This window comes from Podarcis cretensis (assembly GCF_951804945.1).
Source record: "Podarcis cretensis genome assembly, chromosome: 6".
NCBI lineage: Eukaryota > Metazoa > Chordata > Lepidosauria > Squamata > Lacertidae > Podarcis > Podarcis cretensis.
Window position 1 is genome coordinate 98753368 of NC_137175.1, and position 14630 is coordinate 98767997.

The 14630-nt window shown below is 41.1% G+C and overlaps 2 protein-coding genes across 4 annotated transcripts in view; one reads left to right on the forward strand and one right to left on the reverse strand.

Annotated features, from left to right (window-relative positions):
• Positions 1–703: 703 nt before the first annotated feature.
• Positions 704–14630, forward strand: part of ATF6 (activating transcription factor 6) — an 89543-nt gene continuing 75616 nt past the window's right edge. Inside the window, exons 1-9 of one of the 2 annotated variants that reach the window (XM_079981392.1) lie at positions 704–858; positions 2918–2991; positions 6694–6781; positions 7667–7758; positions 8426–8555; positions 9674–9880; positions 10940–11160; positions 13493–13678; positions 14319–14410. In XM_079981392.1, coding sequence (XP_079837518.1) covers positions 807–858; positions 2918–2991; positions 6694–6781; positions 7667–7758; positions 8426–8555; positions 9674–9880; positions 10940–11160; positions 13493–13678; positions 14319–14410 — 1142 coding nt within the window. In that variant the 5' untranslated portion in view covers positions 704–806. The remainder of the gene's footprint in view (positions 859–2917; positions 2992–6693; positions 6782–7666; positions 7759–8425; positions 8556–9673; positions 9881–10939; positions 11161–13492; positions 13679–14318; positions 14411–14630) is intronic. The other variant, XM_079981391.1, reaches the window with a different exon arrangement.
• The window catches only part of HSD17B7 (hydroxysteroid 17-beta dehydrogenase 7), a 158896-nt gene continuing 149943 nt past the window's right edge, over positions 5678–14630 (reverse strand). For both annotated transcript variants that reach the window (XM_079981599.1, XM_079981598.1), the window contains one exon: positions 5678–5894. In XM_079981599.1, coding sequence (XP_079837725.1) covers positions 5710–5894 — 185 coding nt within the window. In that variant the 3' untranslated portion in view covers positions 5678–5709. The remainder of the gene's footprint in view (positions 5895–14630) is intronic.

The following is a 14630-nucleotide window of genomic DNA, read 5'->3' on the forward strand; positions in this document are numbered from 1 at the left end:
CATAATGATAAAAATAGAGAAAGATGGAAAGGAATTGCTGAAGCAAGTAACTGAAGTGGAATACAAAAAGGGAGGTGAGAGGAGGTCGATGAAATAAGGGAATGAAAGATAGAGTAATGAAATGGCATGCTATATGTTTTTAAATTGTTGTTTTATTTTCTTTAGTTTAGTGTTAAGGTTGTGTTTTGTATTGTTTATTGTATTGTTTTTTCTTTTGTTCTTTTTTCTTGTTTGATCTATTTTGTCTTTTTCTCCTGCCTTTTCTTTTTTCTTTTCTTGTAAGTTTGAAAAGTAATAAAGATTATTTTTTTAAAAAAATGAATATGAAACTGGCGGGTGGCTGCCGTGAGTTCAGATCCATTTCATAGAATCATGGAATCTTAAGAGTTGGAAGGGAGCCAAGGGTCATCTAGTCCAACCCCCTGCAATGGCCTGACAGATGGCCATCCAAGCTCTGCTGGAAAACCTCCCAGGAAAGGGGTGGACGGCATAAGGAAGGCTGGGACACGAAGGAGGGAGGGGGAGGATTTTATGCGCTGTTGTTTGGAAAGCGCGGGGCTGCGGGGGATCTGCAAGACGCCAGAGCGCAGCGCGGGCCCTTCGAGGGGGAGAGCTGCTCTGCTTTTTCTTCAGCGTGTTGATGGCGAACCGCCTGAGGCAGCGCCTGAGAGGCTTCGGCGGACTCCCTTGCGAGGGCTGCCGGCCTGGCCGTCGGAGGCGGGGCGCCTCGCTGACAGGAAGTACACGTGTGTGACTGGAATCCCACGAGCTCTGCGCGCTATCCCGGAAGCGGCAGGCGAAGCGAGATGGCGGCGGCCGTGGCCGGGTGGGAGCCGGGGGATCCGGGCGGCGAGTGGGGTAAGGCGGGCGCCCAGCTGGGCAGCTGAGGGGGCCGCGGGAACGGGGCCCGGTCCGTCTCGCTCCCCGCCCCCAAGCTCGGCTTGCCGGTTCATTTTCTTTCTGCCGGTCCCTCCTGACGTACCATGTCCCCCCCCCCCCCCAGTCCTGTGAGGAGCAGTTTAGGGCCGGACGGGAGCAGGCCCAGCCCACCCAGGCAATGGGGAGCGGCTGCCTGGGGCGGCAGGACCCAGTCCCCGTCAAGGGCCGCCTCCCCCTGGGCAGCCTCTTGGCAAATGTCCGCTTCCTCCTCGCTTGGCTCCTGCTGTGGACTTCCCTCTGGCGGGGTGGGGGGGCACCCTTTTGGGGTTCGCCCCAGGTGCCAAAATGCCTTGGGCCCCCGTTAAGAGTGACTGGCTGGCCTAAGCCCGCTTTCCCTGACCCCTCGCCTGGCAGACTTTTCTTCTTACTTGCTTTGCTTATTAAATGCCTCTGCCGCCCTTCACTCAGGGACAGAGGCATCCCCTGCTCCAGTCCAGCCCCCAACATTAGAGTTGGGTTGAAAGATTCAGGACAGAGGAAAGGAAGTGCATAGTTAAACCTGTGGAACTCCATCCCACTTGGATGCCTTTGAAAAAGGATGGGAGGAGAGGGCTGGCAGTGGCTACTAACCAGGATGGCTATGCTCTGCCTCCACAATTTCTCCTGAATACCAGTTGCTGGGAACTATGGGAATGGGGAGTGCTCTTGTGCATGGATCCTGCTCATGGGTTTCCCATAGGCAGATATCTGGTTGGCCATTGTGAGTACGGGATGCTGGACTAGATAGGCCGTTGGCTATTCTTATGCTCTTACATTAGCGCTCACGTATATGTTTTCATGGACGCGGGTGGCGCTGTGGGTGAAACCACAGAGCCTAGGACTTGCCGATCAGAAGGTCGGCGGTTCGAATCCCCTCAACGGGGTGAGCTCCCGTTGCTTGGTCCCTGCTCCTGCCAACCTAGCAGTTCAAAAGCACGTCAAAGTGCAAGTAGATAAATAGGTACCACTCTGGCGGGAAGGTAAATGGCATTTCCATGCACTGCTCTGGTTCGCCAGAAGTGGCTGAGTCATGCTGGCCACATGACCCGGAAGCTGTATGCCGGCTCCCTTGGCCAATAAAGCAAGATGAGCGCCGCAACCCCAGAGTCAGCCACAACTGGACCTAATGGTCAGGGGTCCCTTTACCTTGCTTTCATATGCTTACCTATGCTTTCATATGAATTGCCTTATAACCCCCCCCTCCCAACAGACACACATACACACGTAAGCAGGTATTAGAAGGGGGTTCTGAGGGAGAATATGCTATTTAAGGCCAGCAAGGCATTTTTCTTTGGTTTACATAGTCAATATACTGGCTTGTGGAGTGGGGGTGGAATTAAGACTGCAATCCTGAACATCTTTACTTGCAATTAAATGTTTCTAAAATATCAGTGGAATCTATTTGAAGTAAACTTCGTACATGAACATTCTCTTGTTGATTCTGACAATCTGTTTAAGCCTCCTCAGGTCTCTTTTAAAGCTCTTATTGGCACTGAAGTGTTCCTTCTTGTGTCTATATGTCTCCTATCATCCCATGGTAAATGAGAGCTTTGGAGTGAAATTAAATTGATAAATGGCATGTAGGAAAGAAAAGTGTTCATCCTTCTCTCTCCATGCTGATCACTGATCCAATTCTGTTGTCTCCAGTCAGTCATAGATCACTTCTTCTCTCTTAGCTTGACCCAAAGAGTACTGCTTGAAGAATAGTCCTCTGTAAATTGCAACACAGTTATTCTGCCCTGTATATTTTGCCTGCTTAGTAAACAGTTCCTACCTGGACAAGTGTATATCTTTTTAAAAAATAATCCTGAATTTTGGAAGCAGTAAATTAATCATAGTAAACAACTTGAATCATGTGTACCTGCTGCAGCACTTTCAGGATAGAGAATTAGTGGTTTCTCAATTCTGGGTAACAGGAAAACTGACTATCAGTACCTGCTCAGCTTTGACTTGCATGCCTTAATGTTCTCTCCCCTTCATGTTGATTTACATCCTACAGAGTCTCTTCTCTTCACTGAAATTGGTGATCTGATAGAAGATGAATTGCAGCTAAATGCAGAGAATGAAACTTATGTAAGTCGTTGTAGTATGGATAGTTGCATGACCCTACAGTGTATTTAAACAAGTAAAACTCCCCTGGTTTCAGTTAGTACAGTATTTGTTGCTTGCACCCATTACAACTTTACCTAGTGCAATATTATTTCTCTCCTGCACTAGCACAAATTTGGAAGCATTTTGTTGTAGTTCTTTCTACATAGTTCTTTCTAGTTAATGCATGCTTGCAGCTTAATTTAGCAACCAGTAACACAACTATATTCTGACTTGCACTTTCAACAGTGTGTTTATTACTATTGCACAAGAGAACATAAGTGAAGCTTTGTTTTTAACATTTTCTGTGAATCCCTTTGGTATGAATTGACTATTCAACAAACTGCTTACTTATCTTCAGTTACAATCTTTCTGGTGCTCATTTGTATTTAAAAGCTGAACTATTTTCATAGACAGACCCTGTAATGTTGGGTGCTTTTATGATAATACTGTAACCTTAAAATGTGGTTTTGAAACCTGGGGCTTCGTGTTTTTCTGGAACTGGAGAAAAGTAAAATATTAACTTTTAAAACATATTTAAGCTGCTGTGTAGGCTTAAAATGATCTTGAGATGTGCTCAATTGATAGTTTTTATTGAAAAGCTCTTTCTCGTCAGTAGCACATAGATGCTTTTAAAAACATCAGTAGTATATATATTTTTTTACTTTCTATATGTAAGAAAAGCATATTCATGAATTCATGTATTCATGTATTCATGAATTCTGCCTCCAATTTGTTTATATGTAACAAATGTTCTACATGTGCTGGCAGGTATGTATTGGATGTTTTAGGCAACCAACTTTTAGCTTTATGCCCTAGTATGTTGTTTTATCTGATTCTATGTAAACATTTATTTCAACATTTGATATTCAGAATGTGTGCAGCATATATTATCTTGGAATAACCATTTAAGCACACAATACTGTATTGTTAATGTTTGGACAGCCTGAAATTTCAAACTCAGAAGTCATGGGCTGCTAATGTACATAGTGGAAAATGTACAGAAAACCATTTTAAGTTCAAATAGGCAAGCCGTTCTGTAGCTCTGCAGCCATATCTAGAAAGGCCTGACATATGCATCTGGTGAACTAGGAATCTAGACTTAAGAGATGTAAAGGGAATAAGTATAGGCTGAGGACATGTTGAAACTGATGCCTCTCACAAATGCCTGAGCATTTTCAGACAAAGACCCTCAGTTAACTTCAGCCTGCTTGATAGATTATTGCTAGCAAAAGTAAATGAAGTAGTGGGTGATATTCAACTGTTTTCTCATAGTAGAACTATTTAAATTTTGGAACATGTCTAAATTATGTTTCATTTAGGTGGGTCTACTCCGAGTCAAACTTAGTTGAATACCCAGTATTTAAAAAAAAAAAAAAATTATTGAGTTTTCAATTTTCTATATTTCAAAATAAACATTTTACAAACTTTAAAATATCCAATGACTTCCCTTCTTCTCCTTTCATAGTTCATATTACATATCGTACTTTCCTGCATAATTTCTTTAACCATTCAAATCAATTTTCCACTTCTACATTAATCAAATATTGTTTTCTCTGTTGAATTTATCTTGATACTGCCAGCATTTTCAGCTGTGTACAATTGTTTTCCATATAGTCAATATTTTCCAGTCTTCTTTAAATATATGTTCTTCTTGCTCTCTTATTTTGCATGTTAAGCCTGTAAGTTCTGCATATTCTAGCATCATATTCTAAAGCCAATCCTCTTTACAAGGGACCTCGCTCACTTTCCATTTTGGAGCTAACAGAACATTTTTAAACCAGACAACCTTTCTAAAACTTTTTTTAAAAAACTTTTTTTTGACCAACCTTTTGGTTTTGTCTGAATTTATTTTAAAACCTGCCACTTCCCCAAGCCTTTTAATTTCTTCTAGCGCTTTGGGAACGCTCTCCAATGGTTGTTCCAATGTTAACACCACATCATCAGCAAATGCCCTTAATTTATAGACCCTTCGTCCCACTTCAAAACCTTTAATTTTCCTATTTCTCCTTATATTCTGAAGCAATATTTCTAACCTCAAGATAAATAACAATGGAGATAGGGGACAACCTTGTCTAGTTCCTTTTCTTATTTTACATTTTTCTGAGAGAATATTATTTACTAATATATCTGCAGACTGAATAGCATAAATTATTTTAATACCTGCTAGAAATGAATTACCTGTCTCCATCTTTTCTAAAACCTTGATCATAAATGACCAGGAAATATTATCAAAGGCTTTCTCCATGTCTAGAAAGATCATTTTTTTCATTCCTTCCAGGTACTCAAATTAATTACATTTCTTATTTTATATTTCACTTGTCGGCTTGTTATAAAACTGGCCTGGTCTCTGTGGACTGACTTGGTCAATGTCCTTTTCAATCTATCAGCCAAAATTGTGGCAAGTAGTTTATAGTCACAGTTCAATAAAGAAATAGGTCTATAATTCTTAGTCTTTGTTAGATCACTATCTTGTTTAGGAATCAAAGTAATAAATGCATCTTTCCAAGAAGCTGAAACAGTGCCAGTCACCAAAATTCTATTCATGGTGTATTTAAGTGGTTCTATAAGTACATCCTGAAACTTTTAAAAATAAATTGTGGTAAGTCCATCTGGTCTCGATGCTTTGCCCATCTTCATTCAGCTTATTGCCACCTGCAGTTCCAAAATCAATATTGCTGCATTCAAAATTACAGTGGTACCTCAGGTTAAGTACTTAATTCGTTCTGGAGGTCTTTTCTTAACCTGAAGCACCACTTTAGCTAATGGGGCCTCCTGCTGCTTCTGCGCTGGTGGTGCACGATTTCTGTTCTCATCCTGAAGCAAAGTTCTTAACCTGAGGTAATATTTCTGGGTTAGCGGAGTCTGTAACCTGAAGCGTATGTAACCTGAAGCGTATGTAACCCGAGGTACCACTGTACTGTTTTTCTTTAGACACTCAGGTATATTATAATCACTCAAATAATAGTCCATTTTCTTAATAGCCTCCTTCTCACAACAATATAAAGAAGTATAAAATAATGTCCTTTAAAATATAGAAGTGGTTATAGGCAGTGTAGTGGTTATAGTCATGGGTTTTTTTTTCTCTTAAGGGTCATTCACTTAAGCTTCTCAATTTGACCACCCTATCCCCTTCCTTTATTTGCGATGGCAGGCTTTTTTTGTTACCTTGATTTCTTCAAACAGCTTGTTCCCATGCAGGGCAGCAAACATTTCCGGAGAAGACTCCCTTTTTTGTTCTCCAGTCAATACACCAAATAGATCCAATAGTTCAAAATAATTCAAAATTAATCCTTTTGTTCCTTTGGTTAAATTTTCGGAAATTTTCCACTCCTGAGAGAGGAATGACAAGGCTTGCTGTTGGAGTGCGTTAGAGCCCAGTGACCACGGCTCAACCACTGGGATGACCTGGCTCCTGGTGGAACCAAGCGGACCCATTGGGAGCTCGTTTTGGTCACTGTGGAACCCCTCAATGTCCTGGTCCTCCCCAGGACCTTCTTTGGGGTGCTTGTTGCCTCTGAGCTACCCCAAAACTCCAAAAAAGCAGCAGCCGGGTCACTGCAATAGCAGCATCTGCTTCCTTCTCCCCTTGCAGCAAACCGAAAGTCTACCTAGTATTTCTTGAATATACCGCTTATTCAGTTTGCTTCTCTCTCCATTTCTAATTTTGCTCACTTTAATTTGTAGGAAAACAATCTTTGTGATTTTGACTTTGACTTGGATCTGATACATTGGGACTTGGACTCCTGTGATGTTTCAAAGCAGATCCCAGCAGGTAATTTCCGGATGGGTTGCTCATTGCAAATATTCGATGCTGCTTCTGAAATATACCCATTTTTCACACAGCTTAAGTGCTTGGCGTTGACATGGTAGTAATGAGACCTCTTGCATAAGATAACATTGGAGGAGCCCTGGTGGATCAGACCAAAGGCCATTTTAGTCCAGCATTCTGTTCTTGCAGTGGACAACCGAATTTTGATAGCAAGCTCACAAGCAGGACCTGAGGGCAACAACACTCTGTTGTGCCGACTTTGAACCATAATGAATTCTCCCTAAATCAATGGAAAATCTCTTTGCTCATATCCTGATAGTCTGGATATGGGGAAAATAGTCTGATCCAAGGGGAAATGATGTATAAGGTTCCTAACGTCATGCTGTGTTTTAATCTTTCTAAAGAAGGGACACTGGGGAACCCAAACACTCAAACCAAAGAGGATATTAACTCATTAAATCTATTTCAGCATCATACTTACAATCCAGAATTCTACACATAGAGGCACCTGTTTAGTCTTACATTCTTATAAAGGATTAAGTAAAAATGGATTGGTAATTAGTGAAAGAGGAGAATGTAAAATTATAGTATATCAAGATAATTTTTTAGGATAAAAACAAAGATGGAAAGGATTTGCTGAAATATCTAATTGAACTAGAATACAAAAAAGGGTGGTGTGAGGAGGTCAAGGAAATAAGTAAAGGAAAGAAAGTTATGTAAAGGTTGGATTTGTGTGTTTTTTTCGTTTTTTTTTCTTTTTTTTTCTTTTGTTTTTGTGCTTTGTTTGTTTAACTTTTTCTATTTTTCTTTCTGTAACCTTTAAAACTTTAATAAAATCTATTATTAAAAAAAAATAGTCTTACATTCATTTACACCCTCATTTTGCAGATGCAGACTGTGAAGTGGAGCCCCCCTCGCCAGCCACTTCAGCTGATTCAGTTCCTTCTCCTCTATCTGTGGATTCTCCAGTACATGTACCTGTAAGCAGCTGAACATTTTGTGCTAGTCACATCCAGTGGGGTAGCATTTAATGGAGTTAGAATTCAGAGCTATATGTAGTTTTTAAAGTTGCATAGAAGCGATTGCTTTTCATCTCTCCTATGTAACTTCCATGTTCTTCTGCTGATGTTTTCTAGAAAATACCTGGGAGCAAACCAGAATTAAGGCTCTGCTGCAGTAGGAATGATGCAAGGAATAAATTATTGTACTCTCTCCTTGAGGTTAAGGGCAGGTGACTTGCCCAAGGCCATTTGAGTGAGTCTTTGACTGATTTGATATTTGCCTACGAATTTTCCAAACCTAGAGACTGATATGGTTCATTGCAAGTCCTCACCTATTACAATTCATGGTTTTTATTAACTGAAATTCTATTTGGGGCTGCTGTACATTCTCCCCCTCAACCTCCGCACCCTTTAATCCACCATTTCCAGCTACTGTGATAACTGCAGATACTGGGTATAAATGGCTTACATAGGACTTAATGAGCTGGGTTGGGATCTTGAAGATTTAGCATAGCATGCCATAGATAGCGTGTGAAAAGAGTGCAAATTTGAAAATAGACTTTTTATTAGCATGTGTTCGTCTTCTACTTATTTATTGCAACTGGAATTGACTCATTTTGTTTCGTTTTTGTTTTTACTTTCTCAGGAGGGGGTAGAGCTGGGCTCCAGTTCCCACCCATCGCCTGTGTCTTTATATGACAGGGGCTCTCAAAGTCTTTCCTCACCTGTAGGACGAAAGGAGAAGAAGCCTCCACCCAGAACAACAAACCGCTCGGGTATAGCAGATATGTTTGCTCTGGCCATCTGCATTATAGGAGTCATAATTCTGGCCTCTCCCATTATAAGTGTGACTGAGAATTAGGGCTGTCACTCAGTTTAAAATAGCTGAGAAAATGAATTGTATGAGTTTTAATTGATCAGTATATATGCGTAAGTTTGCATATGTATAAGCAGTAGTTCTGAAGAAAGAGTCATTCTTCGTTTTTAAGAGATGTATCAGAAGCATCAGCACCGTAGATGAGGCATTTTCTCCTGTGTCAGTGATGATTCCTGCTACCTGCAGCTTTTGTAAATAATTGTATTAAAAATCATTAACAATATTTTAAAATTTTGACACACAATTATTTGGCATCTTTAAAAACCTTAAGACCATTCACTAAACCCTATGTATTGGACACTTGAAATGTGCTATATAAATTGCTATTGTTGATGTTAGTGATCTGTCCCCTTTTTCATCTAGCTTCCTTTTCTGGTTGTTGATTCTTAGAGGGGGCTTGCAGTGACCTCCTGATGTCACAAACATTAGAATTAAAGGATGGTTGCTTACACAAGTTCAACATATATAAAGCTAGTTTGAAATGTACATGTTTTTAATAGTTTTAATCATAAGTAGCTTCCAGGTTTTGTTGATATTTAAAAGCAGATTTTGTGCTTAAGGCTATCTTGAATAGCCTTGAAATGCATCATCTGATGCATTTTCTATTTGAGGGATTCGTACCTCAGTAGCAGAGCATCCAGATAGGAGATCCCTTGTCTGAAACCCTAGAGAATCGCTGCTAGTTAGTGTAGTCCCCAAAAGAAAAAACTCAACAACTCGACAATGGGTAGATCAATGCCAGTTTTTTTATACTGTGAGTAGATCACAGTCTCTTGGAAGCTGGACGTCTCTGGCGTAGACAATACTGAACTAGATCAACACAAGGGTCTGATTATATAAGGCAGCTTCCTATGTTCTTGCTTTCCTCCCTGCTCTCCTGCCCATGCTGTCACCTCTGTTGAGGTGCATGACTGCTTAACTTCATGCTAATGCATGTCCTGGATAAAAAGGAACCAGTAATTGTAATCTTTTTGGAAGAGCACTTCAATTTCAATCCAGTTTCATTCTGTTCTCCAGCAAATGGATCTTCTGTGACCTCCAGTCGATGTAGTCAGCCAGCCTCCAAACCTTTGGTTCAACCTAAACCTTTGTTGCCTGCCTTTCGGGAGCCTCAGACCAGCGTCAGTGTTCATGCAAAAGCTATTGTCATTCCAGCTCTTCAAACACTCTTGGCACTGCCAAAGCAGCAGCCAGTTGTTGCTATCCAGCCAGCACCTGCAAAAGGTATGTGAGCAGTTGGTGGAGGGTGGAAAGCTTGGCTCTCATGTGTGAAAAGGAAACTGGATCAGTGCCAGTTTTCTTAAGCAAGGTGGGTTGCCAATGTTTTTAAATTGCTTTAATATAGAACTATCTTTAATGTACGCAGTTAAGCAGCTTCAACCCTCAGGCTCATTATGCATGTTCAGTTTTGGCACCCAGTGGTGAAATGGTCAAGTACTACTTTGTAGGTCCTTTCTATAGTAAGACCAAGGATGCAAAGAGCCATCTATGTGCCCAAGCATAGATGACTTTTAAAAGCATTGTGAGTTAATGGAAGATGCAAACTTTAAACATATATTAGTTGTCTTTCAACATTTTTTTAAAAAAGATCTCCACATGATTTACAAAGAAGAAGGTACCCATCAATTACCGTATACATTAATGCTCTTCAGCAGCCAAGGTGGAATGTCTGGCTGGTAAACATTCCTGGGAAACCACACCTTCCTGCTCAAGGAACCATCTACATACAGTAGCTTAATAATGATGTCTAAGTGACACCTCTGTGTTCAGAGGCAGTATTTCTCTGATTACCTGACACTGAGTCATAATCAATAAGAAATACACCTCCAGCTTTCTTCTGCTTCTAAGCTTCCTGACAGTATTTGATGGGACACTGCTGAAAATCTAGGGCTGGACTAGAAGACTCGTTGGTGTGATTTGGCAGAGACTGTTAAGCAGCTTCTTTGCCACCTTGTAACTTTTTTAAAAACTGAAGGTAGTATCCAAAGTGATATATGTTATGGCCCAGAGTGTACTGCTTAAAAGGAGGGAGGGGGTATCACCGGGCAGCTGCAACTCATTGGGTGTTACTAAAGGAAATCTTCGCATCCCATCCCATCCTAGGAGACAGAGTGCCTAGGATTTGAAATGTTTTTCTAGGTCTGGCATCAGTGTTAAGTTTCAACTTTGGGCAATAAATCAGTTCTCTTGATACAGCTGCCAAGGGACAAGACTTAACATGCATAGAAATCTGTTTCTTTGTGTGATAAATCAGTTCTGCAGTGCTGTTTCTCTCTATTTCAGGTCAGCCGGTAATGCTTTCTCAGCCTGCCGTGGTGCATTTTCAGGCACCCGCAATCCTTCCTGCCACTAATCCAGCCATTGCTGTCACTGGTGGAGTCGCACAACTACCAGGCCATGCTGTAAATGTATTGCCGCAAACAGTGGGAAAGAGTTTGACCTCCGGAAAACTTACTGAGGCTAAGCCTGTTCTTCATGCTGCTTCCCCAAATACTAGCATGGATGTAAGTTCTTTCTAACAAAAGTTTGTAATTGGCCCTTGCACCTAGAGAGTTTTTGCTGCAAATCTTCTTTTAGGATTCCAAGAAAACTTGTAGAGCACCATTAGCAACAATTCAGGGCTCTTCTAGGGATTATAGAGACGAAGTTAAAAAAAAAAAAAAAGGTTTATGTATGTGACAACAGCAGCTTGGATACTTTATGCACAGAAATTGAAAGATGAAGAAGTTCCTACCAGAGAAGAATGGATAGGCAAAGTGATAGGCTATTCTGAATCAGCAAAGCTGACATGTAAAATAAGAGAACTTAATGATGATTGTTTTATGGTGGAATGGAAGCCTTTTTTTGGACTATTTAAAGAGCTATAATATGATGAATTCATGAGCAGGATTTGAACTATGAGCAACAGAAATAATTAAAGATTATTATATTATGGTTATGTGAAATTTGTGGAAATATAATAAAATATATTTTAAAAAGTGATCCCACCCACACATTAGGATTATGAAGGAAACACAGAACTGGATACACTGTTTCCACCATTATGCCTATTTCCTATTTCCAATGTTGTGCCTGATCTGTTTTCCTGACTTACTCATTTCCTGATTTTTTTCTCCTGGAGGTGGATGTGGCTGCAAGGATGCGCCAGTTTGAGCCATCCTCTTCCCTGCCCCAAGATTTTATCAATCCTCTTAAAAGAAAAATCTGTAGGTAGATGGCATTGTTGAACTTCTTTTTCCCAGTTATGCTGAAGTTATTGTTGGAATATTGAGTGTGGTTGCAGGGCAGAGGAGCAAAGCTTTGTTGAGCTGTTTTTTCTGTACCAGGAGACACAGTCCCCACCCTGCCTGGAAGTTGCTGCCTCAGGGTTTTTGCCAGCCATCTCAGGGCTAGCCATGCATTTCCATTTTTTTTGTCCAATTTTCAGCCACTTAAAAAAGATGCAGCACTTGGAAATGCAGGTGAGAACTAAAACCTTCTCTCCCAATTTCCCTCTCCGACCAGAAAACTGCAAGTTGTCCCCAATCCCAGTAATGATGCTGCGAGACACAAGAGTTGGGTTCAATAGAGGGCCGCAACTGCATTGAATGAGTTTTCACTGGTCTGCGATATAGATAAAAACTGGTTAGATACCCTGTCTTCCCATACTTCCACAGTAGGCGGTAATTATCACTGCGGTGGTAAAACTATGACTGGGCTGGACCACTTCAAACTGAAGGTCTACATGGGGATGGAATGCAGGGAATGCCCTGCATTTTAAAAAGTCAGGGACAATTTTAAACAATGTTAGAACTTTGTTTTTATCCTAGTTTTTGGTGTGGAAAGATTGTGGGGGCATAGAGGAACATGTCATCAGAAGTAGTGCACTTCAGTGAGAACTAAGCCTCTGTCACATGTTGTTAATTAGATTTATATACTGCCCTTCATCATAAGATCTTGGGGTGGTTCAAAGAATGCCACCTGTTGACTTACCTGTTTGGCTGACCCCTTCACTTCTCTCACACCTTAATGGTATGTCAGGTCACTTCTGGTGCCATTCACCTGGTGCCTTGGGGTCATTGAGGCTGACAGGATCCAAGAGTGCTTCCAGTTCCAGGTATCCCTCAAGCCAGGGAGACTTGAAAATTTAGCTTCATTGAGCCTCCCTCTTCATCAGCAGGCATAGCAGTGTGCCTGCCTCCCCCCCCCCCCGGCTTTGTCAATTGTCACCAGATTGTAAACATAACCAGGCAAAATGTCTCTGACTAAGCTAGATAGGAAGGAACCCACAACACTCCCAGAGAAGAGTAAAAACTCCATTTCCCTTAAAGAAACACAAGCCAAAATATTGGGGGCTTCCCAGCGGTGTTCTGTGGGAATAAATTGCAAGATTATTTGCAGAGCATTTAAATGCTAGATTAGCCAAGGCTGAAATACAAGCTATTAAACATTGTAAATAGCCAAGACTGAAATACAAGCCTTAAAACATTTCAGGAGAGTTTGGCTTGTGTATTACAAATAAATAGGATTATTAAATAAAGCTGTGTCTGACTGAAAAGAACATCGTGGTTTTAAATGCAGTGTTGCTTACATGGTGAATACATCTTAATCAAATTTAGAGAAGGTTGAAGTTGAAATAAGAGTTCTGGATCAAAGCAACAAGAGCCATGGTAAAAATCTCCTGAATTTCATGTTTCTTTTTTCCAATAAACAATTTTGTTGGCTCTCTCCCCCCAAATTCCCCTCTCCTCGCCATATAAAAATGTGTAACTTCATTGCTTATGTAACAATGTGACCCTTTCTTTGCAAGTATGATAGCATTCTAGCATTAACAAGTTTCCTGTCCCTCATTCATAGATGAATGTTCTGAGACGGCAGCAACGTATGATAAAGAACCGTGAATCAGCTTGTCAATCACGCAGGAAGAAAAAAGAATATATGCTGGGTTTGGAGGCTAGGTTGAAGTCAGCCTTGTTGGAGAATGATCACCTTAAGAGAGAAAATAGCACTCTGAAGAGGCAGCTGGATGAACTGGCAGTGGAGGTAGGTGTGGGGTTGTGAGAAATAAGCATGTTGAAGGAGATTGTTTACTGTGGTAATGTGCTGACAAGGGAACCCGGATTAATAAGTATTTCTAGGCTGTGAAATCTGCTGATCATGGTAACTTCTGCTTTACATGGATTCAGATGTGGTTGATCACTCTGCATCCTCTTCTTCACTTGCCCATGTACCACTTAAGAACCAAGGCTTTGGGACCTAGATCAGTTGAAGGAGGGCATTGGGAGCATTGCCCTCCATACGTATGCAGAATCTTGTACAGCAATATTTTATGCTATCTGAATTGGAGGGTAGACATGTTCAGCCTTGAGGATTCACATGTGCTCTTCAAGGCCCTCTCTGCCAAGAATATGGGGGTCACTTAAGCAATCTGAAGTATGTTGAGAAGGATGCCATTGAAAGATCAAATAGAGTTCTGTTTTCCCTGTTGGTTGTTAATCAAGATCACAGCTGATGCTGTATTTGGGTGAATATGTGAGAAATGTCAACAATATTAAGTCACTATGATTGATGTTGCAACCCCCTTTTGGCACAAATAATAATGTCATTCTTAATGTTGGAAGGAGTGGGAAAATGCCGTCTGCATTCACTCTTACTTTTCTCTAATGCTTTTCTTCTTTTCCAGAACCAGAATCTCAAAGGCTCCCCTCCAAAGAGAAGAGCACTCTGTGTGATGGTGCTCCTAGCCTTCGTAATGCTGAATTATGACAGACTAAGGTGAGGCTCCTTTCCAACACCCTCATCAGGCAACAATATACCCAGAGGTGGTTTCAAAACAGAGATGAATCCTTTGATTTTTATTCTCAAGCTCTGGTGGCTTACTGAGGTCAATAGATAAAATCTCCTAATTGCTGATATCTCACTACAGCGTGAATCCACAGGACAGCATTTTTCAGTAAACCTGGCCAACACTTTGGGTGGGTCCCAGCCAACAAAA